We start from the raw sequence: 26,466 nt of genomic DNA, 5'->3' as shown, positions 1-26,466 counted from the left end.
ATTCTTTCATTTCTCTTGCTTTTCTACAAGTCCCGTCTCCCAACACTTGCAGTGACGTTTTAAAAGCAGTCTTTTCCTACAGTCTGAGGAGTTTTACCTGCAGGCTGCCTCTGACAAACCAGACGTGGACACATTTACGTCTCTTCGGCTCAGTTTACTCAACCATTCTCTTTCCATTCACTATCAATTCGCTTACATGCTTCTGGGATGAAGCTAACAGACTTTAATGGACAGCCCCGGTTTTCCTGTGGGAGTGAGTAACTTAAGTCCGCACATGTACGGTGAGAAAACAACACCGATGGCAGCTTGCCTGCCAGCAGGCCTTTCTTTAGGCTGCTCACATGCACGACTGATAATGCTGGTGTTTCTCACGCTTTTCCAAGAGATTAGCGTAATTGAAATCTTGGAAATTCTACATGTCACTTAACGCCCTAATGGATACTTACAGTAGGCTGTACTCATGTTACCTCGCACACAATATGATGTGCTGGAGAAATGAAAACGACAACATTTGTTGTGTGTAAGAGTTGCACTTATTTGTTACACAAATTAAGCTCTTTGTCGTCGTCTGCTTCATGCTACAGCTGAGGCCTGACGATAAACCAATACTGTAGCAGATGACATAATTTGACGGATACAGAGCTTTCGTTGTTATGTGAAGCAAAAAGCTGACGGCAAAGAATGATGAGTTCAGATAAAGGATCCACATCGGGCCTCCAGCTGGCAGTCAAAACAGTATACACCAAAGTCGCCTCGACAGCACGTGGAGTGAGACCATATGATGGTTGTAAGTGCCTGAGGGCAGAGAGGCTTGGTAATGTAAAGGAAGCCATTCTCTCCACTTGAAGGTTTAAAAAAAGGAAGATAAATGAGAAAAGTGAGAGCTTGTTATTTGTGTTTTTTCACTGGGATACTTTTACTGTAACATGTACAGATGGTATTTTTAGCACAAATAAACTGTGTTTGGCAATTATGCCATGATGAGACCCAACAGAATGACTACTCAGATGCATAATTGATGCCTAGAGACTTTCTTTATACTTTAAGTCACTGATCTGCAGTTCCACGGGAGCACCCTTTTGGTTTTCAGCTCACTTGTAAATAAAACTGACAGTTCCAAAATGTGCTGTTCCTTGAATGGCCAATTAGACTGTTGCCAGTCATCACACACGACTGTGTTTAGTCTCAGAGTTATGCATGATTTTGGGCACATCAGCTATAAATGGTTAGTTTGTGCTGATTTTGATTTATTTTAGTGTTAATGAGTTATGTAATGCTCCCCAAGGATCTTGGAAGTGAGCCCTTCCTTTCATGATGTTGTCATGGTCCCCGTGCCTGCTCGGCTGGCCCTGTGTGGCTACATGTTATGTTTTGTCTTTTCTCTCTCTCCTCTCTCTCTGCTCGCTGCCTGGGCGGAGCTCATTGTGAGCTCCCGGCCTCCACCACCTGTAGGCAATCACCTGTGGCTCCTCACCTTGTTTGCTCCCGCTACTTAAGGCAGTGACTGAGAGCACCTCGCCGCTGGACTATTGAATAACGCTCGTCAGTGCTACTTTAGCCTCAGCCAGTTTTGAGCTCTGTCCGTGAAAGTTCCGTGCTAACCCTTGTTCTCTGTATGCAGATTTCTCGTGTTTGGTTTGGAGACTCTGGACGCTTTTCCCGACCCCGCTCTGCACCCCTGGGAACCCTGGCCCCCTTCTCCTTCACCTGTATATAGTGCACCTGGAGTGTGTAAATAAACCTGTTTTTCTGAGATTTCAGTCTGCGCCGAGTCCTCCCTGCTCCTCCGTGACAGATGTAGCATGAAAGGAGGGGCTGAAATGGAGGTGGGTTGCTAAGTGGCTTGCAGATGTGCAGCAGCTTAAATAGAGTGCTTTACATGAAATTTGCAAATTGGATGTGTAGATGGGTATCAGCTAATGTACACTGGCACTGAGATGAGCTGATCAGGAGAGATTGCATCTGAGTTTGGCTTTGTGGCCTGTCTGAACTAACACTATGCTGGATTTGTTTGAATATACCTGCAGATGCAATTTAAGTTTAACCTCCTAGGACCTGGTGTCCACATATGTGGACATCACATTTTGGGTTATTTAGACCAAAATACTCAGTTTTGCTCTTCAAGGACATTATACTGCTACTGTTCTATCAAAATTTTAAACGAATATCCTCATATGTGGCTCTGATTTTTCATAAAAACAAAAATGAGGTAAAAAAGAAAATCTGGTAATTCTTTGTTTTTCATTTATCAAGCCCCAATATGCCCAAATATCAAAGAGAAATTAAAAATGCATGTCGTGGAAGAGTTTGGGTCTTAGGAGGTTAATAAACTAAATGTTTTTTTTTCTATCTAAAGACTATTTAACTCAGTATTTTCTTTACTTTTATTTGACTTTTCAGGACAGTGAGTGTGATCAAATTGAGACAGTTCTCATAACTGACTGGAACTAACACAAAAACAAACAGTGTCTTCTCCGGGGAAGATGTAGGAGTGTCTAAGGGGACTGAGGGGACACATGTGAGGCAAGAAGGTGCACAACTATCAGTGATGTCACTAGCAGGATCACTTTATATGTCCTTGTATGTAGTTCCTGAAGCTTAAGGGCTGTCATTCATGCATATCAGAATGTTATTTTCTTCTGAATCGATTTTGAGTTTGCAGGAAAAACAGTTCTTCTGATAATAGGGTGATTCTGGACTAAAAGCACAGTAGCCTCATTTGCTTGTTCTAAATCATATTGCAAAGTACTCTATAATTGAATTAGGTCGTTCAGCGGTGTCTGCTGTGTGATGAGAATAATTCAAAATGACTGATTTTTTTTTCTTTCTGCTGATGACTCAGGTTTTGATGTTATATGTTACTAAACAGACCTTTACTCACACTTTTTGTTTGAGACCAATACAGAACATGCACAGTACTTCCGTTTTATAGCTTTCCACTTGTAGTTTGGCCTTAAGGCCACATGATGGAGACAACGATCCAAAGTGGAACCTTCCTCATTGCGTGTTTCATAGTTTTACATTCTTGTGTTTATCTGTGAAAAATCTTAAATAGTCAACGCTAACTTACTCTGTGTAGTGTTAGGAGTCCCATACACATAAAGGTAGTAACAAAAATCAGTGGCTCATAAAAAACGACCTTGAACGGAAGTCATAGCTCCAGTGTAAAAGGATTTCGGCCTTAAGGAAAGCGCACAGTTTCAGTGATGCAAATGTAAATATGATATTTAAGCAGTGATCAAAACACAATAATACACTTCACAAAAGTGTCAGCCTGGGCCGTAAACGATGCATTTTACGAAGAATGGCATAAGGTAGCGCATCTGTGGAAGGTTTGTTTTACCTTACACTGTTGGGCAAATACATCAGCAACAGTGAAAGAATATAGATTTAGAATACTATAAAACGTACACAGTTGAAACACAAGGATTACCAAAATGTTAATGATAGAGCAAACCAGTTACTGCAATAAAAACATCTAGGCCTAGAAATAGAAATAAAAATATTTATATTGCTATTACTACTCATAGTATTAATTTAAAAATAATAGATTTATTCGTCTTTACACTGTATGATTCAGGTGTTTCTGTGTGTAACTTTCGCAGCCTGTTGCTTCCTCCTCACTAAGGTTCACTGAAACCTCGCCGGCATCCTCTAATGATAGACCCGCCCACACATCTCTTATTAGTTTGCAAGCGAACGGATGCTGCTGGAACTATGATTTGATTGGCCCGAGCTTCTGCCAATAACTGTCCTCGCGCTCGGCCTATGCAAATCAGCGACCAGATACGGAACAGGCAGGAGAAGGAGACCAAAGCGGGCATACTGTACATAGGTAGAGGGCATAGATTGTTGCCCTTCATCATTTCCGCACAGTTTCGTACTGTCGGTGTTCTCTTTTATCGGCTTGTGCCAGGAAACACATATTTATTTTTATTTATATATTGAGTTGCTGTGAAAATGGCGCAGCCGGACAGCAAGAAGATATTTTTTGAGAACCTGTCGGGAGCGGGCAAAGCCATTGCGGTGCTGACGAGCGGAGGGGATGCTCAAGGTAGAGTATCGAGTTACACTTTTTGTGGATACTTGTGTGAAGCATCGTATCAGTGAGGAAAGGCCCGCAAAGGGCGAAGATACACAGCCGTGTCATAGTGACTGCCTGTCAAGTCAGCCTGGCTTTTATTTAAAAACGCGGTGGGGCGGGGTGGTACAATAAGGCTGTGATGTTATGTGCCATTTACACGGTTAGCCGGCATGCTAACACCGCGCACCCTGCTAAGTCGCTAACAGCATCATCCTGTCATTGATTCAGAGGCATGTGTGACATTACCCAGCGGCTCAGACAGATGCGTCAAGGTCGAGCCGCGCGGTTTGCTTTCCTCCTCACAGTTTATTATTGCATTATAACTGACGGGCTTGTGTTAGCATTTAATTAGCGCAGATTCCCAATTAATTTAGGTTGTGCAGAAGCCAGATACGCAGGAGTGCAGGGCGCTGTGTAACCATTAAAAGCTGGTTCTGGTGGATGCGTAGGCCACTAGCGCACAGGTTGGAAATTCTTACACAGCGTTTCTGTCGTGTTCAGTTTTAGCGAGACTAGAGACTTTGGATTTTTATTAGCACAGTGGAGGCCAGCGGTTGTGGGATGCCGGCATCCTGTGTACGTGATGAGCAGCATATAACTCATCTACGTCTCTTCCAGTCAACTATACGTCACAGAGGAAACCCGGGTCATGTGCTCACCGGCTCATCTCGTAATTTCGCTTAAGCACATGTACATCTACTACTGCCGTGTAACACCACATTGTAATGGCAGCCGGCTGATCCGAATGAGTTACATCATCTTATAATTAAACAACAAAAGTCGAAACTATGATTTTATTTAAAGACAGGATGTGATTATTTTTACCTGTTATGTAACTTATTATTAGGCCTACACGTGACCAGTGTAGTAGAGGAAACATAAAGAGAGAGTGAATCCATCCTGATAGCTTTCAAGCTGTAGAAAGTGAAATATGAGCAAAACATGAATAAATATGGATATTTTAAAACACGTTTTCTTCTTATTGTTTTCATGCTGCATGGAAAGTTATTAACAAACAAACTGTAAATTGTAATTTGACAAAAATAGCAAGAAGCTTTGTATCTTTGTGGGGAAAAAACTTCTTTATCCTGCTTTAAAAATAGTCAGAAAGCACTTCAGCTTTTTTTGGCTTATTGATCCAGATATTCTTCCAATATTACCCTGAGAAGCCATGGTCACATCAAAGTTGTGTCCACTTTTAGCATTGGATTGTGATACAAAGGGCAGCAGCACTAACACTGCTCTACAGCATTAAAGAAGCTTCTTTATTTTCTAATGTTGTTTATGTTAAAATCTTCTGCTAAATAACCACCCTGTTTTAAACTTTTCAATACATAATTTAGACAAATGTTGACCTTTTCTCAGAAACCACCTGTTGTTGTTATGTAAGTGCATTTGTGAAGAATTATTAATAATGCATTATTATTAATTACACCAGGTATTCTATAGTGTAACCTCCATCCTCCAGGAGCTCAAAGAGTGAATGTGGTTATTCAGAAGCAGTGAATTGATCCACTTAATTGCAGAACAAACACGCAGCGCTGGCCCCAGAGTTAAGCAGTGAGTCTGCAGCATGCTAGCTGAGACCGTGCATCAATGTCAGAGTACATTGTGTAGCCTTGGCTGAGTGCTTTCAGTCAGTCAGCAGGAGAAAGAGTCAGTCACGCAGAAGAAGAGATGTTCTGCTTTGATAGAGACTTTGAAACCTTCAGCTGAGATATCTACGCGAACATCTTTTCATATATTCTGCCTCTGTTTTCACCACACTCTGATGTCTGATGCCCCTGTGATTGTAGTTATGTAACAAGGACAGCGTGCCATGGATTATACACTGGGTTGTATTGTTGGTCCTTTTCTAATAATTCTGGATGCTTTGCCGGCTTCATGAGCAGATCACATTGCAGAGGCCTCCTCCTAATTTGTTCCCTTCCCTCACTGCTGTGTCCTCTGCTTCCCGAGTGGGCTGAGCCTTTGTGTTGCAGAGTAACAGTACTGCTTGGTTCACAAGGAAACCCAGTCCTTTCTTCCCTTTGTTTACAACTCTTCCAGTTAGCCAAGTTCCCGTTCTCCTCCTTCCTGTGGGTAAAGCTTTACGTTTTTATCCCATCTGTGTTGAAGCTAACCCTGACGTTGACATTAAAGCCACAGAGCATGGTCTTACTGGTTAGTATTTTCACTCAGACTCACAGAACCTGTAGGAGGAGCTAGGAAAGCCTTTTGACCAAACATGGCAGGGCTTTCTGATGGGGCAAAAAAATCCACAAGTGACACACAGACACTATAAACACGCAAAGGCTGGGCTTACACACATTATCTCCCACATCCAGGACATAGAAATACTCATAAAAAAATAAATAAAGGTTTACAGCTGCACCCAGATTAAATAAATATCCATGTAGCTTAAGCCCTGGGAGAGCCATGCAAATTGGGGTTTTACAATGACTTGGTGCAGTTGAGACACATGTGTTTTCCCTCTCTATAGTTTAAAGTTTGACCTTGTAAAACAAGTTGTTTTGTGATTAAGATTTCTTCTTTTAACTCTTTCTCTTTCAGGAATGAATGGTGCTGTGCGTGCTGTGGTTCGAATGGGGTTGTACGTGGGGGCAAAGGTTTATTTCATTCATGAGGTGAGCCATAAATTTATCTTTAGGACTATAGTAGCATTTTCAAGGAAAATCACTATAAAGTATTTGGAAGACATTTAAGCCCAACTTTAATGGTTGGATTTGTGTACAGTACTAGCCAGGGGTCCAGTATCAATACAGGGATGTTTATTTTGTTTTCATGAAGCAGATGTTAAAAGAGCTTTGGGAAGAGCCATGCTCTGTCTGCTCATCCTGTGATCCCAGCACATCTGTGTACGTGTGGCTTCTGCTCACACACAGTGTGATGTTACATAACTGAGGCTTTAGATGCCTCATATGAATACCCTGCACCCAGCTAAGGTAGCACAGTATGAGGATGCACCAGTCTTATAGTTAATGATTTAAGTTTCATTGGTTTTGAATTATGTGGAAATATTTTGATTATTTCAAGTCATGATGACAATAGGATGTCGTTGCGTTGTATTTTGGGCTGTTAGCCAGAGGTTATTTGGAGTGTGTGTTTGTTTGCTTAGCTCGTGCAACACTCAGAAAGATGATTCTTTGGCCTCATAACCATGAAGCAATATTTTGAAATAAATTGCAGCAGAAATCAAATGGTCATGTATTCAAATAAATAATTAGTAAGGAAAATAAACTGAATGTATACTACTTGAGTAAATTTTATTTGCCCAGATTCCATTAAATGTAACATTTCATGTTGTACTTATGTAACAGAGCTACATGGGCAATTTATATGTTTATTACATGTAATTTATATCTAATTAAATTAGTTAAAGCCACAAGTTTAGGCATAAATGTTAAATGTATATTCTTTTTTTTCTCTGTAATCAGGGATATCAGGGTATGGTGGATGGTGGGGATAACATAAAGGAAGCCACATGGGAAAGTGTGTCCAGCATGCTGCAGTTGGTGAGTAATTATCATGGTCTATAGTAGACACATGTAACATACACAGAGTGAGGTTTTTATAAGCAGGTGTTCTCTCTCCTGTGGGCTCCCGGCTTATATCGGAAACATTCGAAAGTAATAAATACTTTTGCAGTTCTTGGACTGCAGTGTGCAGTGTTTCCCACATGGAAACATTACTTGGATGGGCTGGCAGGTGTTTTAATAACTGTCCAAAAACTCATTTAGCTTTTTATTTGTGTGGAGGAACGCCTTGATGTGTGATTGATTTATGATCTTCTCACTCTGCAAGTTCGTCATCTTCCAGTAAGCTAACTCTGGCCCTTCCTGTATCGTTTTTCTTCCTGGCTCTCTGACCAGGCTACTGTTGTGATGGTAATCAGCGTTATTCAGCTGCTTTCTCCAGAGAGGATCATGTCCATTTAGATGTACTCCAGTTCCACTGTTTTGAACTGCAGCTGGGGATAGTATCCTTGTGCTACGCCGGTTATCCTCTGTGAGTTTGAGGAACCATTCTAACTAGAACCTGGAGCAAGTGGAGACCCGTTTGATGTATTGCTTTGAAGTCCACCGAGGCGACTTTGGAGTATTGTCACCAGCTGCAGTTCAAGACAGTGCAGTTAGAGTTCATCTTACTAGATAAGCAGCTTATTTTACTCAAAGCACTTTGCAGAGGAACAATCTTCATATCGACGTGTTTAATAATTAATAAATAACCTAACCTCACATCAGATTTATTTCTTGAGACGTTTACTATAAATTGGAATTATTATCCTTTTTATTATGGCGTGACTAATGCATCCACATGCCCTCTTTACCCACCATAAATAAAATATAAAAGTGTGGAAAAACACTGAAATATGTATTTATCAAAGTTAGGTTTATCTTGCAGGAAGCAATGCACAAAGGAGGAACATGTAAGTCATGTGACACAGACGATAAGGCTGTTTAGTGGTGAAACATTACAACCTCTAACATCGCAGTAGGCGGTGTGTTATCAGTAGTGCTTTTCCTGTTGAAGAACAAACGCAGGAGTTCAAACCAAAAGAATAACCATGTGATATGGGCCGGAGACACTTTTAAAACGTTCCCATTATCGTCACCAGGGAGGGACTGTTATCGGCAGCGCTCGCTGCAAAGAGTTTCGCACTCACGAGGGGCGCCTGAAGGCTGCCCACAACCTGGTGCAGCACGGCATCACCAACCTGTGTGTGATCGGTGGAGACGGCAGTCTGACGGGAGCCAACCTCTTCAAGGAGGAATGGAGCGGGCTGCTGAATGAGTTGGTGGAACAAGGTAGTGGAGGCTTTATGGCTCTGTGTTTCCTATTTCCAGTCAAGACAAAATGCAGTTTATATATTCTGAGGACGTGGTTACACTGTTGAAAACAATTCTGCACAGCATGTGGAGCTTGGAGTCATTTGGTGCCATACTGAGAAACCGTATCTCCTGCCAGTAATATCAGAGATTTGTGTTTGTAGGAACAGCTGTGACTCAGAGTGGTTACTCAGACAAAAGCCCAGTCCTGCTCTAAGCTTCTTTTCCTTTCAGGTTTGATTGAGGCCGATGCCGTCCAGAAGTACTCTGCCCTTCACATTGTGGGGATGGTCGGCTCTATCGATAACGACTTCTGTGGAACTGACATGACAATTGGCACTGACTCGGCTTTGCACAGAATCATCGAGGTGGTGGACGCAATTATGACAACTGCACAGAGGTGAGCAGTCAACATAAGCACCTTTAGCAGCTTTACGTGTGAAAGCTGCATATGTGACAAGTCAGTCGCTAGTTCAGGCTTTAATTATCAGGGTACATTTCAAATATAATAATCCTTCACTCTTACCAGCAGCTGTTTCAATCACTCGCCTTGAAGTTGAGAAAAGTTTAACGCAGGAAAAAACTATCATGGTATCTTCTACACCTGCTCTCGGGTACATCAGCGTTCCTACATCATATTTCCTCTCCTTATCTTTCAGTCACCAGAGGACATTTGTTTTGGAGGTCATGGGCAGACACTGTGGGTAAGAATAGATAAACCTTAGCAGATCCAGAACCATCAACTCTCAGTCAGAGACACAGGCCTTTATCACCTGTGTGTGTTTCCCAGCTACCTGGCCCTGGTGAGCGGCCTGGCTTGCGGGGCAGACTGGGTGCTGATCCCTGAAATGCCTCCAGAGGATGGCTGGGAGGAGAAGATGTGTCAGAAACTATCTGCGGTAACACAGTCAGACTTACTCAGTGAAGTGTAGTATTACTGGGTTGTTCTATGAGATGTAATGTTATATTTACTCTGATAACATGTTGTTCCAAACCTTTCTTTGTTTTTCTACACAGACTTTAAATCACGAAAGACTTTTGTGAGATTTTGTGTTTTTTCTGCTTTGAAAAAAAATGCCAATGTTCTATGATTTAGACCCGTTCCAGGGGAACAAGGCTGAACATAATCATAGTTGCAGAGGGAGCCATTGACAGGCACGGGAAGCCTATAACCTCTAGTTTTGTCAAGGATGTGAGTACCTGAGTGTTAAGAAAGGGGAAGCCAGAAGCACGGAGACCTGACTGATGCAAGCCAGCCATCTGAGCTACACACCGCCAAAATCTTTGGTTACAGTTTTCTTACAGTATCCACATTCAGTCCCGTAATAACAAAGTGTGGACAAGCAGCAATAAAGACAGGATACACCTGATAACTAAGTGTGAACACAAGCCGTGGTGACACCAGGCTTTTATTGTGAACAAATCTGTCCTCGGCTCCCAGGCTGCCGCCGTCGTCCGGCTCCCTCCCCGTGCTTCTGAAAGCCCACGTCACAGCCACAGTCTCAGTTTTTCTGTCATGTTGTTTCTCCACCACGCCCTCCTTGTAGAACCGAGCAGGGATGAAAAGGCTGAATATCATAATTGTAGCCGAAGGGGCGATTGATCGTAACAACAAACCCATTACCACTGAATATGTTAAGAATGTAAGTACAGAGTGTACCCAGTTCCAGCTTTGACTCCCTCCTGAATGACCTCTACTACTGTACTGCTGCCCTGGTGTGGCTTTGTTGCTGTGTTTCTGGAATGCTCTGTAAAGCACACTTGCTAGATTGGTAAGAGGGCTTTCACCACACTGTACTGCCAAAGCACTGCAAGGCACCTTTTCTAAACCTCACAGCTATTATAGGTCTTATAGCATTTACTTATAGCTGCTTCACACATAGCCTTCTTTTTCCTTACAAATTGACTTTTTAACTGTAAATTGTGAATCATGATGATATTATTATGTAATTATTACTAACATTTTTATTTGGAGATTCTGTTTTTATTTAAAGTAGCAGAGTAATTATTTTTGATTTCAAATTAAAAGCTCCTTTCTAACATGACTGAAAAATTAGAACGGCTTGCTTGTGCTTTGTTGTTTCCCCTTCTCTTCAGCTTCAGATCGTGTTGATGTTCAAGTTTGTGATGTGCCAGTTTGTTTACATGTTTTTGCATATACCTTTGTTTTGTATATATTAGTGACACAGTTATACCTTTATTAGTGTATATATAATATGCATTAGATGAATTTAGACAACAGTAAAGCAACACTTCACCCATAAATCACATAAACATCTTTTTCTCTGGTCCTATTTATCTTGTGCTGTTTATCCATCTAGATGACTTTGCCGTCTGCCTTCTCTTCAGTCGATTTGTGGTGCTCAAAATCCATTTAAAAAGCTCAGCAGGAATGCTTATTTAAAAAAACAAACACTGAACCCCCCCAACACACACGCACATTTTTTAATTTATTTTGTTTAACCGACTAACAGTTGTATCGTTATGTGGAAGGAAGCCTGCATGTACCTGTGAGGTTTATTTTAAATGCATGTATTTATTTAATTTTTGCTTCTCTGATCAGCACTAGGCAAACATCATCTGATTGCATTATATTCAAGAGAAAACAGACTTACCAATTGGAGCTGAGCGACTCACACCAAAGCAAATATAGGTGATAAACAGCAGCACAGGCCTGAGGAAAGTACAGACATTTGATTTTAGGGTGAACTGCCTCTTTAAGGATCCATTACCTAAATGAACAGCTGTTATTTTCATGAGAATGTTGATGATGTGATGCCAGGCCATCTGCTCAAACTTGTTTTTCTTTTCCTCGCAGCTCGTGGTCAAGTGCTTGGGTTTCGACACACGAGTGACAATTTTGGGACACGTGCAGAGAGGAGGAACCCCATCTGCCTTTGACCGTATCTTGGTAGGTCCACCCTCCTGAGTTATGAGCCAGTGCTCTGATGTTTTTTTGCTAAATGTTGAATTACTTTAGGGGCCAAAATATCAAACATTTGTTGGGTTCACGTGCTCAAAAAGCAGGATTCATTTTTCTCTGTCAAACTACTTTGCCTCTGGCCTGTTGGTTAAATAAAACTTGTTTTAAAAATAAGGAATTAAATGATGCCAGATCATTTGATGGAAATGAACTTCAACCTCCAGAAGACACCCTAAAAATCAAATTACTGCAGGCTAGTAGTTAAAAATGGTTCTCAGTAGTTTGTGTGACCCCCACAATCTCGTCAGCATTCCTGACAACGGGGCACGCTCCTCATGAGACAAAGGATGATGTCCTGGGGAATCTACTCCCAGAGCTGGACCAGAGCGCCACTGAACTCCTGGACAGTCTGAGCGTCCGTCCAAGGATTTCATCCTGATACCTAATGGCAGTCAGGGTGCAGTTGCCTAAGCTGTTGAGGTCTGTGTGTCCTCCCATGGATATGCCTCCCCAGCCCATCACTGTCCCACCAACAAACCAGTCATGCTGAACGATTTTGTGGCTTCTCCAGATCCTTTCATGTCTGTCGCATTTGCTCAGGCTGAACATGTCCTCATTTGTAAGAAGCACAGGGCAGCGGTGCCCTGCCTGTTTTAGTATTTATGGCAAATGTGAGTCGGGCTCCACGGTGCCAGGCAGTGAACACAGAGGGGAAGCCAGAGGGCATCAGGACCTCAGGCCCCCATGAAGTCTGTTTCTGTGTTTGGTCACAGACATCGACACAGGTGTTCTCCTGGAGGTCATTTTGTAGCTCTGGCAGTGCTCATCCTGTTCCTCCTCGCACAAAGGAGTAGACAGCGCTCCTGCTGATGGATTAAGGACCTTCTACGCCCCCGTCCAGCTCTCCTAGAGTAACCAAGCTTCTCCTGGGATCTCCTCCATGCTCTTGCACCTGTTCTTAATTTGATCAACACCGAAGCAGCTGAAACTGATCAGCAACCTCCTCTGCTACTTAACTGACCAGATCAGTGCCCACAACTTTAACTGACTTGATGCTTTACTCTGATTAAAAAGGATTCCTTTCATTTTTTTTCCAAGCAGTATCTTTTGCTTTTGGCCTGTCAAATAAATCATGTTTTTAAATTTATCACGTGAGGTTGTTGCAACTGACATTTTTGACTATTTTGGCAGTTTATAGGCACATTTATGTTTTTGAGCAGCATATTTATTAGTGTTTAAAGTGTTATTCCTAATTTTAAAAGCCATTATATTATCAGAAATGATTTCATTTTCACAATTTCAATAGATGGTCTTTTGAGAATTTATAGTAAATGTTCCCTGTCCGCAGTATTGTTTTGAAGAGTTGTCCAAAACATTTCCTGTTCAATCCCGTGTGTGTCTGAGGAGCGCTGCCCTCAGGTTTTACGTTAAGCATATTAACAGATTTGTGGCTCTGCACACGTGCAAGTGTATCCCAGGAACCCTTCCCGTTTACTACAAAACGTCTACAGATGAAAACAAAAAAATGATGGATGTTTAAGAGGAGAATTAAAACCAATTTTAGATTTAAAGTAAATAAAACTTAAAAGAACAAAAGAAACCCTGAGCAGGGGAAGAATGTGTTGGCATAGAAACGATGAGTGAGGAAGATGCAGTTTAATCTGTGCGTCTCACATGCAGGCCAGCCGCATGGGTGTCGAGGCTGTTCTCGCGCTTCTGGAGACCACGGCCAACACGCCGGCCTGTGTGGTGTCTCTGTGTGGGAACACATCGGTGCGCGTGCCTCTGATGGAGTGTGTGCAGATGGTAAGTGCTGCTCTGTGCTGGAAACAGTCCAAGACCCTCACGTATTCAATAGGCATGCACACACACATATTTACAAAACCAGAGAAGCCGAGGAGAGACAGACACAGAGTCCATAAAGACAAAGAGCTTAAGTAATGATTTCAGACAGCACAGAGTCTGGAGTGGCAATAGTGTCCACAAGAGAAGTGCATTGTTTGAGATGGAGCCACTGGTTAATCATTATCTGTTTATGATGATGTGTACCGCCATAGAAATGCACAAAAAAGCTTTGTCGTTCTCGCTCCTTGTTTGGGTTTAACAGAGCTCACAGTGAAGACCTCACTGACGTTATGTAGCAGGAAATGTTAGAGGTGAAGAGCAGGTTACGTATTAGTCACCTTTTTTGCCCAAACACACGTTATTTTTTCCTCTGTCCACACTTCAGGGCAGTTTCTCCTCCATGCAGCAGTTGTGACACTTCAAAGATCACAGACCTTGCATGCAGATGTTTATTCCCAAATCGTGTAGATTAATCAAATTGAAAAGTACTTTTGTGCTGCCGTGTCTAAATGCAGATTTCAAGCAATGAAACAATCTCCTTTCTTTTTTTTGCCCCAGACTCAAGAGGTCCAGAAAGCTATGGACCAGAAACGCTTTGAGGAGGCCGTTAAGCTTCGGGGCAGGTATGACCGACAGACCTGAACTTCACTCAGTCCGGTGTTTCTAAGTGCACACAGGGAAAGTGGATCAAGGTGCTATTTTAGAACACCATCAGTCTGTTGTTTACACTCAGTGTTCAGCAGGATGAGGAAAGAGGGAAAGAATCAGGATCATGGACTTCATTTTCAAATACACCTCCCTTAGTTTTGAAGTGTTTACTGTGTATTGAAGTGTTGGAACAGATGAACTCACTGCACTTGGTTTTTCTGCAGGAGCTTTGAAAACAACCTGAAGACATACAAACTGCTGGCTCATCGTAAACCAGAATCCGAGCTGCCGACTGTAAGTGATGGTGTCAGCTTTGCTTGCTCACACTTAACACACACACAGAAATGAAAAAGGACAGAGCCCCCCCCACAGAATACCTGTAGAGCAGGTTGTTTTTAGGGAGCCAAGTCAGCCTAAGGTTCTGCCCAACAAATAATGACTCAGTTGTGCCTTACTGCTGCTGCTATTTTAAGAGCTGTCTTTGACAAAACAAAGCCATATACTTTATTTATCTAGAGGTGGAGGCAAAAACAAATAAAAAAGTATTGTCCAGGCATCAGGCCCCAGCGAGGATCGAACTCGCGACCCCTGGTTTACAAGACCAGTGCTCTAACCACTGAGCTATGGAGCCTGCGCTGCACACCTTCTGAGGGAGTGACCTTATTACCATTGTCCTGTAGACGGGTGTGTGACATCAGGCTGAGGGCATTAGTATTCAGCAGTCATATGCGTCAGTGGTTCCCTGCTGTTCATTATAAAAAGATGAAAAGTGCACATAATAAGAACAAGTATTGACTTCTAACCATGTTGTTCTTATTTACTCTGAAGCCTTAAGGTTTAGTGAGCGTGGGCTTCATATGGGGCCCGGGTGGCCACTGTTGCTGTGCAGTGATATTAGATCACACCTGGCTCCCCTCTGAGGGTTGGACTTGATCATCCCTGCCAGGAGCTGCAGCTCCATAGGAGGTAGCTTACACTGAAAATCAGCGAAGTGTAGAGGCAGCCTGACAGACTCCATGCTGTGGACCTTGCCTTAGGGTCTGACTCCACCCTCTGCCTCTGTGATAATGACCACTGTAGGCTCAGCATGTGGCTGAGAGTACCCCAGAAAGCATTTATTGATTTCTTCTGTAGAGCGTGATCATCCATGTTCAAAAACACACTTTATCATTTGGTGGGATTATTCCAGAGCCAGAATGTATGATAACCTGTTGCTGTGCATTTTATGTCTTCAGAGCAACTTCAATGTGGCAGTGCTGAATGTCGGGGCCCCTGCAGCGGGCATGAATGCTGCTGTCCGTTCAGCTGTAAGGGTGGGCATCTCTGAGGGGCACAAGATGTTTGCCGTCAGTGATGGCTTTGAGGGATTCTACAAAGGACAGGTGAGACTTGTAGCACTGCTGCTGCACTACTGCATGTCATTATAAACTAATGAGATTTCATGTTATTTAAATGCATTCATAATTTCCAAGCTTAATAAAAATCTTCTGTGTGTGTGACTCCAATTTTTTAATCAATATCTCAGAGAGAATTGGCTTAGCTTGATGAGAGTCAGACAGTGCACAGTCACACTAAAGCATAATCAGGGAAACCCGGGGGATAATCTGTCCAGATTAATGTAAACCAATTTCCTCACGCTCACTCTCCCTGCTCTGCTCGGCTCAGTCGAAACGATGCAGTACCACAACTATCCAGTGGGGGGAAACAGACTGTTCTCCCTGGGCTGAGAAACACAGCTCTGTACTGATAAGTCAAAGACTTTCTCACATTACCTATCACCACAATATCACGAGATTTATGAATACAGGGTAAAAGCAAGCAGCACCTGTGTGACTTATAACAATGAAAACTTGTACTGATATGTAATCTGAGGTGATACCGTTTCTTTGTTGCATGACTGGTATAACTAGTTTCTGTCCTCTAGCCTCCTTTGACGAAACCGCTCAGAGTGTGGGGTCGGCTCAGTGAACAGCACTTAAGAAACAATCGGATCATTTATCTCTATCAGAATGTCTCCACTGTCACTGCTTAGTTAAACATCCTCTGTGAGACCTGGATTCAGACTGTGCCTACTGACCCCAAGAAGATTAGAGCAGAGGGAATAATGGATTTCTGTTATTCAGGACTCAAGCACTCTCTGCTACACGCTTTGTTAGTTTCTGCTGCTACATGAAAGAGATTGTCCAGCAAATTAACTCTGGTGTTTGCTATGTCTGCCCTGAGAACCAGGAGGATAGGACAGAAAATACACAACTGTGAGAGAGATGCAAACTTAAGAAAATAAATTGGGGAGAAAACAGCTTCCACACTGGGACTCATTAGTCTCTGTGCAACTCTTAACACAACAAAGAAAGAAAAGCACCAGCTTTTGGAGCTTTTCAGCTCGTTGCAGGTTAGAAGAGCACTAAATTAGAACATTTAAAACAAAACAAAATAAATAAAAGCATCCTGTGAACAGCTCCACTCATCAGTAATAGCTAACGTATATGTCTCATCCATCTACCCTTCAGATTAAGGAGGTGAAATGGGGTGATGTTGGAGGTTGGACGGGACAGGGTGGCTCCCTGTTGGGGACAAAAAGGTAAAGAGTCTTCAGTTTTTCTTATAAAATGATGATTAAATTGAGATATCTACAAAGGTGATGGAATCTGTATCAGCACTGTACCAGTGTATCCAGAGAATTTCCTCATAGACGGCTTTAAGAAACTAAATTCCCAGCCATACACTTTGTATTTCAATGATTTTGTATATTTGCATAATGTTTTTTTTTCATAATACTCATTTTGTAATCCTCAGAACACTTCCTGCAAAACACGTGGAGAAAATTGCTGAGCAAATGCGAAAGCACAATATAAATGCTTTGCTGATTATCGGTGGATTCGAGGTAAGTTTCACACTCAGTTTTTGTCTCTGCTCGTTTTGCTTTTAACTTGTTGAGTCTGTCAGTAGATGCTTCTCATCTTTAAGTCTGTGTACAAGCTTAAAAGCTTTTAAATTATGAATATTTATGACATGTTACAATAAACAGTATAATGTTTCCATCAGCCTTATCCCGCTTCATTTCAGCACACCTCTGTATGGTTCCATGCATAGCTGTGTACAAAACTATGCTTTAAATTCAATTCTCTGCCTAAAAGCAGAGCTGCAGAACTGCAACATTGGAAGCTAATATTTAGCATTACATGTTAAATGGTATATGATATATATGTATAGCTATATAGTGAGAAAGAAGACTCCTTAACATGATGTTTTTGGATTATTTAACTGAAGTTGACTCGATTTGATCTGATTTGGAAACAGAGAACACCTGCTTTTCTTCAGCCATTTCACGCACTCCTGTATAGATGCTCACCAGCTTTACTTTTCCTTTGATGAATGCAAGTAAATGAGTTATCCTGTGTATGATGTACGTGTGTGTGTGTTTTTTGAGGGTGAATGTGGAGTGGTACCTGTCTGTTTCGCTGCTGTCCGTTGTGATAGACCTGGCTCCTCCCCTTGGCACCCTCCACTTATGTCTTACCCTTTCCTTTGTGGCAAGTAGCACCTCTCTTCCAGACCAACCTTCCAAACCCCTCGCAGACACTAAAGCACTTGGCTCTGCCCTGCAGGCCTTCCTGTCACTGCTGGAATTGTTAACGGCTCGTGGGAAATATGACGAGTTCTGTGTGCCCATGGTCATGGTCCCAGCCACTGTCTCCAACAATGTGCCGGGCTCTGACCTCAGCATTGGCGCTGACACGGCTCTGAACGCCATCACTACTGTAAGTGATGGGGCCTGCCAACAGGAATAGACAGACATGACACAGACACACAAACACATCCGCTCACTTTACAAGCCAGCCAGCTGTGTTTCAACAAGGGGGAAAAACCCACAGTGTTGTGTTTTACCAGTCACCAGCCTGTCAGGGGATCATTCGGAAGAAATCCTTGTAACGGTGGCATCTGTCAGCCACACGTGGCACAAAAAGCCTCCCTAAAAACTAGAAATTCAGACAGACAAAGTGAGTCATGTCAGCACCGTGAGGCGTGACTGGTAAACGTAAAGCTCCCTTCAGGTAAGTAAGTGAGTGTCAACATGGAGGCATGCTGTGAGGTGCACACGTGTTGTGGCCGCCATGTTTTGCTCTGCTTGCCCTTCTCCCTGTCTGTGTGTTTGTGATAGTGTCCTCTGACACGTCATGACGAGTGGCTGGCTGCATGCAGGTTTTGACGTCTACATATCGCCAGAACACAAGCTTAACAGCCTGTAGTTCAGGTAACGTGTGCTGTTTCAAACTGGAATCGCAGCTTGGCCATCTTCATGTCCTCCTGCTGTGTATGCAGACTCGACTGGCCCTGCTTGTCCTGCTGAATATAAGCAGATCTGGCTGTCATGTGGTTGTTATATGCCGCGTCACCGTGGAGCAGATTCTGAGGCCAACAAGCACACGTCTCTCTGTCCTGTCTCTTCATCTGTTCTTTGTCTGTCCCTGTTTATCATCCTTCCCTCTGCTTTCTCTCTCTGCACATCAACTTCCTGTTCTGATTACACGTTCCCCTCTCTGCTCTGCCACTCTTTCTGTTCTTATTTTCTTTTCTCCACCACTCTGTTCACAATCCCATCCTCCCGTCCTTTCTGCCAAAGGGAAGCCATAGCCGCTATCACACGGAACATGCCGGAATGGCGGGATACTCTCTTGCAAACTGAGAGAGATTCACCCCTCTCTCTCTATAAGTGACCGGTCGTCTAACGCGTTTTCTGTATACTGCTGCTTCAGGCGTTTGAGAGTCTGCTGCAGCTGTATGAGGCTCGCGCCAGCTATGAGGAGTTTTGCATCCCGATGTGTATGCTGCCTGCCACCATAAGTAACAATGTACCCGGCACCGATCTAAGTATCGGGGCAGACACGGCCCTCAATGCCATTGTGGAGGTAAGGCAGTCAAACCGCCGCCAGCAGAGCTTTGAGCGCTTTGTTCAAGATGCTTGTGCAAAGACACTGAACGTGAGGCATGATATGAAAGTGCAAGAGAGAAAACTGTGGTCCAGTGCTAATACTCAGCAAACTGTCCGCTTACAGAAGGTGCTACACTATTTTCTCTGGATTTAGGTTACAGTAAAGGCAACAAAAGTCAATGAATTAAACTTAGCCCGAACACTAACTCAAACATAAACTGTGCATTCATGTGCTGCTGCGAAAAATTGGAAAAAAGTGTTTTCCTACTGATCCCCCTCACATCATCAAAACAACTGAGAAAGATGGAAAAGTTTGGTGCACAACTTTCTCAGTTCTTTTAAATCATACACAAAAGCATGAAGTAAAATTGTGCACATTTAAGTACATCAGGTTTGTTTTCTAACATTAAATATATGATATGCTGAAGCACTTTGAGGGCTCCAGGATAGTGATTTACAAAATTGTTAGCTTGTGTCCATGCAGAGAAACAGATTTGTTACAAATGTTACTTCTTAGAGCTAACCCTGTTAAAAGCTAAAGTAACAGTTTATTTATTGGATGGCCTGTATTTATATAGCGCTTTACTAGTCCCTAAAGACCTCAAAGCGCTTTACACATCCAGTCATCCACCCATTGGTGATGGCAAGCTACATTGTAGCCACAGCCACCCTGGGGCGCACTGATAGAGGCAAGGCTGCTGGACACCGGGCCCTCTGACCACCACCAGTAGGCAATGGGTGAAGTGTCTTGCCCAAGGACACAACGACCAAGACTGTCCAAGCCGGGGCTCGAACCGGCAGCCTTCCGATTACAAGGCAATCTCCCAACTCATAAGCCACGATCGCCCTGTGCTGTTTCAACACATTCTCATTTAAAAGCACAAGGATACACTATAGCACGATTTCCCATTTTTGGGAGACGGGCTCTCTGCAGAGCACGTGAATTCACAGTAACACATATTTTTATATTTTTACCACTGCTGCAACTTCTAAACTGACGCTAGATTATCTCATATTTAGCTGATTGTCAGCACTGGGCTATCAAAATAAAAATCTAGCACAGGAAGAAAAATGTTTCCACATAGAATTTAACCAAGTGTTTGCATATGAATTCTGAATTTAATGTTACCATCTGACGTGTTCTGTCGTCTTTCGCAGGATCCAGTCTGTCTGGTGAAAGCAGCATTTAGATGAATCTGTTGTTGAAATGTAGCTATTCGCTAAATAAGCATGCTGTTGTTCTACTGTGTGGAAAGTCTTAAGTTAACACTAATCTTTATGTTTACCTTGATGGGCAAATATGAGCTCAGGGTTACAGAGGTTAGCTTTGACACATTAGTGCTGAATGTGTACTGACTTTGTGAGCTCATGTGCGTGTGTCAGACCTGTGACCGCATCAAGCAATCAGCCAGTGGGACCAAGAGACGTGTGTTCATTATTGAGACTATGGGAGGCTACTGTGGCTATCTGGCCACGGTGGGGGGCCTGGCTTCAGGGGCCGATGCTGCTTACATCTACGAGGAGCCGTTTGACATCAAAGAACTGCAGGTATGACGCAACCACAGAACCAGTATGCATTCATTATTTAAAGTAGACCTGTGATGGTCATTTCAGCACCAGCTTTTTATTCTTGGACTGAAGTAGCTTTGCATGAGTCACAGTTCCAAAATAAACAAACAAACAGTTTTGGCTCCTCTCTCTCCAAGGACATTCTCCCTTTATTACAGTTATTTTCGTATTGTCCAATGAACAACACACAGTGTTATATAAATGCTCAGAAATAAACACTGAAGTAAGCAAGCAAATAAAACATTCTAACAAAACAAACAGCAGCAAAAAGAAAACTATCCTGTATGAAAACAAAAACATTCAATAATAACTTTAATAATGATGGAATCTGTTATATTTATAGTGTATATACACTTAATGCCCACTTTTGTAGGTACACCAGTTTAAATTCCTTTTAATCCAAATATCTAATCAGCCAGTCACATGACAATTACTCACTGCATCTGGCATGCAGACACTGCTGATCTACTGGGATTTGAACCCACAACCATCTCTAGGATTTACAGAGATCGATCAAAGAATAAGAAAGCATCCAGACAAACTGCAGTCCTCTTGGTGAAAGGGCCTCGTTGATGCCAGACGTCTGAGGTGAATAGTCAGACAGCTCTGAGCTAATAGGAAGACAGCAGTGACTCAAATAACCACTCGTTACCACCGTGGTTTACAGAAGAACACCTCTGAATGCACAACAAGTCAAACTACAGCAGCAGGGGACCACAGCAGGGTCCACTCCTGTCAGCTTACAACTGCAAGCTGAAGCAACAGTTAATGTTGCCTGGGCTGTCGAGCCTATTTCTGCTGCAGCTTTGGGACTGCAGGGTGAGAATTTGACATAAACGGCATAAAAGCATGGCTCCATTCTGCCATGCATTAACTGCTGGTGGTGTAATGGTGTCGGGGGATTTTCTTGGAAAACTTTAGGCCCCTTAGTACCAGCACTGAAGGCAAACGAGGTGTACCTAAAAAAGTGGCCGTTAGTGTATATGGCAGTAAATAAGGTAAAGCAACATAGGTCCCCTTTAAGTTTCAGGCTCAGTTCTTTACATGTCATTCCTGGTTTTATCCACTAGATGTCACCCTACTCTAGTTCTAAGGCAGACCTTACAGAGCCACCTATGTGTTAACATCAGCCACATGCACTACTTCGTCCCACAGGCCAATGTTGAACATCTGACAGAGAAAATGAAGACGAGCATTCAGAGAGGTCTGGTCCTCAGGTAAGAAAATGACAGTCACCTTAAATTTCCAGCCAGCATCTCTTTGTAATGAGCTGCAGTGTAAACATGCATTTCCATCCCTCGGTGTTTGAAGCTCCTTGTATAGTAAACAAATGTTGTGGTGAAGCCGACAGTTTTGACAGTGTTGACATTTTACGATCCGGCTCCCACTGATGACGTCCAGCTAGCGTGAGCGTCAACTCACATCGTGAGTGTGCCTCTGCTAACACTTTCACTGTGTGTCTGTCAGGAATGAGAACTGCAATGAGAACTACACAACAGACTTCATCTATCAGCTGTACTCTGAAGAAGGCAGGGGGGTGTTTGACTGCAGGAAGAATGTGCTGGGACACATGCAGCAGGTGGGCTGATTTCCCATTGTATAAATAATCAGTGGTAACGTCTCCTCCAGAGTACAGAAGTGCCAATTTTCCATATTTGTATCATGAATATGCATGTTCTCAGTTTACATGGCTGGTCTTTGTTGTATTTTGGATTTGTGTATCTTGAGATTAGCACATAAAAAAACTGGAACACACAAAACTTTGATGATCTCTGAGGAAAATCTAGTTTGTAATGAAAAGATAGCACAGCTAGCAAACCACATCAGCAAACATGTGTTCAATTAAGAAGAAAGGGGGGAAAGATCTGGTGGATGAGTGAAAACTCTTAATTTTTTTTCAAAGGGAGGAGCGCCGTCTCCATTTGACCGGAACTTTGGGACCAAGATCTCAGCCAAGGCCATGCAGTGGGTCTCCAAAAAGCTGGTTGAGACGTTCAGACAAGGTAAGGTTAATGTTCCCTGCAGCCTGTAATTAGACCCGCGGTAGCCGATCCTCCCTCCCTGCAGAGGCGTGGCCGTTGTGAAGCAGATCTGTCATGGAGTCACTCTGTCTGACATTTTGATGTATGTTTATCCTCACAAAGAAAATGAATTATTGATCATTTACACTCATCAATGTAGCATTTTAATGAGGACCGACACGCTTCCTCATCTGATACGACACAACCGACCTGTACACTGTTTGTGTAATAAGGCCGCCATTAAAGTTAAAACTCCTCTTTTTGTTTTGTTTTTTTGTGTCCATTTCTCTTACACTCGGATGACATAAGATGAAGGTAAATCCTCTTCTTCATGCTGGCTCCATGACCATCTACATATTTAGCTCCTATCTTGTGTTTTCATTTTAGCACCATACTCCCAGTGTGTGTGTGTGTGTGTTTCTGTGTGTGTCATTTTCACTGTTCTGTTACACACATGTAGGATGCAATCTGCCCATGCCTTCCAAATTTACCGGCAGCCACCATGCAGTGCTGTTTCCAGGTCCTTTCTGAAATGGAAATGTGCAAGCATGGGCTGTGTGAGCGACACGCACATTTCTTTTTCCTGCTTTTCCCACATTTTCTTGGTAGTGTGCGGTGCTTTATCTCAATTCAGTTGCTTTTGTTCATGGCTTCCATATCAACACCTCTTTGTGCTTCAGTTTTCTCATCCTCTTAAACCACACTGCAGCTGTTTCATTTATGATGATGTTTCAGATAGCCACTAGCTGGTAGAAAGAAATCACTGTGAACCACCCCCACCTCCCCAGATACCTCTCAATGTGAAAGCCACTGGGAATTTAGCCAAAAATCATAACAATTACAAATGGTATCAAAGTTGAGAGTTTAGGTGAGTCCTTGGCCTTTTTGATGAGACAAAAAAGTCCAAAAACATTAAAAACTGAGCTCAGTCACTGGGATTACACTTTAACAAAAAAAGGACTGTAATTAAAAAACAGAAATTATTTGTGAATTGAAAAGTTCAAAAGTTCTGATTTTTTTTTACCGTATACAAAATAGAGACTTAAAAAAGAAATTTGACTACTGATAATACAGAAGAAGTTTCCCTTCTTTTCTTTTTTTCTTACTGTGGCGTACAAGCCACAGTAACAGGCCTGCAAAACTGATTAAAATACAGTTAAAGGTGCAAAATGCACGCCCTTCTTTGAAAGCTATCAAGCAGGTCAGGATGGACCCTTTGGTTGTCTGGTTCTGGCCATCGGGTCGTATGTTTGCTGATCCATGTTCTGCTGTGATTGATCTTCTTAAAGCTACCGATCACAGAGAGAGGCAGGGTGGGGTGCTGCTGCCATCTGCTGGTAAGGCAGCTGTGGCTGTTGGTGGTTGGCTACATAGACGCAGCTTCAACTCTACAGTTAACTCGCTTTATACATTAACAAAATATTAATAATGAAACGACTAGTTTTTCTGGTGCCAACTAACAAAATCACCGACTTTAAGAAGGGAAGCAGTTATCCTTTGCTGCTGATGTGAGGGTAACCCTGATCACCAGTGTAGTCCACTGTTTCTCCTACAAAAACAATGACACTAGTCATTTTCACCAGTGGGCTTTTAAATCACTGACACACAGAGGTGTAGGAAGTTAAATCTAGCGATCAAAAAGTTCCAAAATAACGGCACTGCATAGACCCACAGCTGGAACGCTGTTGTAGGTTTGGGTTTCCAGTGGCTTTAATTCCACCCTAATGCATGTTTGTAAGATCAGGGACTTCCTGTGTTTGCACCTTTGATTGATTCAGTGTTTGTGTGCAGGCCGAGTGTTTGCTAACACCGAGGACTCCTGCTGTCTGCTGGGAATGCGCCGCAGGACTCTGGTCTTCCAGCCTGTGGTCCAACTCAAGGATGAGACTGACTTTGTGTATGTATCACAGTAGCTCGCTGGCACACAGGGAGATTAGTCCAGAAGAGAACTCGGGAGTCCAAAATGAGAAAGAAATGCCGAAATAAACGCTGACACTGACGTTTCTTCATCTGTGTGCAGTCACAGGATCCCCAAGGAGCAGTGGTGGCTGAAGCTGCGTCCTTTGATGAAGATCTTGGCTAAGTACAAGACGAGCTACGACGTCTCCGACTCCGGACAGCTCGAGCACGTCGTACACAATCGACCAAAAGACTCGGACGCTTCAGTGGCCATGTGAAGGCCCGCGCTGTATGACGGTCTGAGTTCAGTCTTTGTGTATGATGGAAATTTTGTGAGGTGTCAGTCTTTGTGTTGTAAATGAGCTCCTGTTACAACATGAACACTTTTTTTTCTGGCCACATGCTGTGTTCATGGTCTGTTACTGTCATTCCTTTTAGTGGCGCTCCTCTCAGTTTTGTTTTAAAAAAACTCACCAACTGTAGTCTAGCCTCTCTCCTCCTCTTATCAAATGCACACACACACAGCTGTCCTGCCATGCATCTGTGTGTCCTCGTCGCCCTGGATCTTTTTAGTGTTTTTAAATTGCACTTTCTGTGTCTTGAGTTGCTTCGACATTCTCTGACTGCAGAGCTGCAGAGTAGGCACTTTATCTGCAGCACAAACCAGTGCGTATCTTCTTAGAACGAGTGTGAGGTTAAGCATATTTATATGAGACTGATGCAATATAGTTTTGCTGCAAGCCAAGAGAACTCCATTCTGTGCTTTAACAAGGAAACTAATATTTATCTTTTAAAAATTATTTTTGCTTGTAAATGTGGATATATTAAAAATGTAGGCACTGCTGTACTGAGTAGCTGTCTGTTATATTGCACCAACAGAGTTAGATGTATATGAGACCCACAGAATAAAATCATACTTGAGATGTGCCTGAGTCACGATTGTCACTTTCCATCAAACGATGTCCTTTTATTTCATCTGGGATTATTACAGTTCTTCCAGTCATTTAATTGACATTTTTGGGGTTTAACTAGAGCTTGTATAATCAAAATCGCTTTCAGTTGACTGACTCTTGGTGAAGCCTGAAGATTAGTGAAGCCAGTTAGCAGGCTCGTGGCCCCGAGTGTCAGATTAATGAGCCATTCATTAGCTGTGTAAATATTTGTTGTTGCAAAGTTAACCTAATGACAAACTACTTATCCAATTCATGGTCATGGAGGGGCTGAAGGGTGAGAGGCAGGACACACCCTGGACAGGACACCAGTGTGTTGAGCTAACACAGACACACGGCCACATTAAGCCTTTATGTCCAATTTAGATAAGCAGTTCCCCTCACCCCACTACCTGCATGTGTTTGGACTGTGAGAGGAAGCCAGAGCACCTGGACAGAAAGGCCCCAGGACCTCCTTCCTGTGAGGCAATAGTGTCGACTGTATTAACTAACTAAATTAACACGATGTCTGCATCCACTTCTCAGTCACCCAGTCGCCTTAACGCCCACTCACATCCTGGGTCATTTGACCTCAGGAAATCACATGATAGGGTGGGGCTAGGTTTCACTATGGGCTCACCCGAAACCTTGGCTGATTGTGACCTACACCCATTTTCACACCCTGGCGTGTGTGATTAGGTAGAGGATCAATAGGGGGTCCATGTCCCTCTCGGGGGACACTCCCACAGGGTTTAAATGATAAGGAATGGGAAGGACAGCTACAGG

At 42.9% G+C, this 26,466-nt stretch overlaps 1 protein-coding gene and 1 non-coding gene across 6 annotated transcripts; one reads left to right on the top strand and one right to left on the bottom strand.

Annotated features, from left to right (window-relative positions):
- Nucleotides 1-3,791: 3,791 nt before the first annotated feature.
- On the top strand, nucleotides 3,792-25,674 carry pfkpa (phosphofructokinase, platelet a). 5 transcript variants are annotated; one of them, XM_076887956.1, is made up of 23 exons: nucleotides 3,792-4,054; nucleotides 6,638-6,711; nucleotides 7,522-7,599; nucleotides 8,703-8,892; nucleotides 9,148-9,313; nucleotides 9,573-9,617; nucleotides 9,704-9,812; nucleotides 10,461-10,556; nucleotides 11,732-11,824; nucleotides 13,517-13,642; nucleotides 14,240-14,304; nucleotides 14,554-14,623; nucleotides 15,565-15,711; nucleotides 16,840-16,910; nucleotides 17,126-17,213; nucleotides 17,938-18,090; nucleotides 19,087-19,239; nucleotides 20,646-20,810; nucleotides 21,987-22,048; nucleotides 22,299-22,410; nucleotides 22,735-22,834; nucleotides 24,644-24,749; nucleotides 24,873-25,674. In XM_076887956.1, exons 1-23 carry the CDS (start codon nucleotides 3,961-3,963, stop codon nucleotides 25,027-25,029), a joined length of 2,520 nt encoding a protein of 839 aa, XP_076744071.1. In that variant the 5' UTR covers nucleotides 3,792-3,960; the 3' UTR covers nucleotides 25,030-25,674. The 5 variants fall into 5 exon arrangements, with proteins under 5 accessions (XP_076744071.1, XP_004568555.1, XP_004568554.1 ...); XM_004568498.3 differs by lacking the exon at nucleotides 19,087-19,239; XM_004568497.3 differs by lacking the exons at nucleotides 10,461-10,556; nucleotides 19,087-19,239 and adding an exon at nucleotides 10,010-10,105.
- On the bottom strand, nucleotides 14,888-14,960 carry trnat-ugu (transfer RNA threonine (anticodon UGU)). The gene has a single exon. It is a non-coding gene; the product is annotated as a tRNA-Thr (tRNA).
- Nucleotides 25,675-26,466: the final 792 nt, after the last annotated feature.

This window comes from Maylandia zebra, linkage group LG9, assembly GCF_041146795.1.
Source record: "Maylandia zebra isolate NMK-2024a linkage group LG9, Mzebra_GT3a, whole genome shotgun sequence".
In the NCBI taxonomy this organism is placed as follows: domain Eukaryota; kingdom Metazoa; phylum Chordata; class Actinopteri; order Cichliformes; family Cichlidae; genus Maylandia; species Maylandia zebra.
This window is presented reverse-complemented; position numbering and strand designations above follow the sequence as displayed.

Excerpts from the sequence above, each read along its gene's own strand:
- pfkpa (XM_076887956.1), top strand. The coding sequence starts at position 3,961 with ATGGCGCAGCCGGACAGCAAGAAGATATTTTTTGAGAACCTGTCGGGA. Across the intron at positions 18,091-19,086 it reads CTCTGAACGCCATCACTACT|GCGTTTGAGAGTCTGCTGCA; the intron begins GTAAGTGATGGG and ends CTGCTGCTTCAG. Across the intron at positions 22,835-24,643 it reads GGTTGAGACGTTCAGACAAG|GCCGAGTGTTTGCTAACACC; the intron begins GTAAGGTTAATG and ends GTTTGTGTGCAG.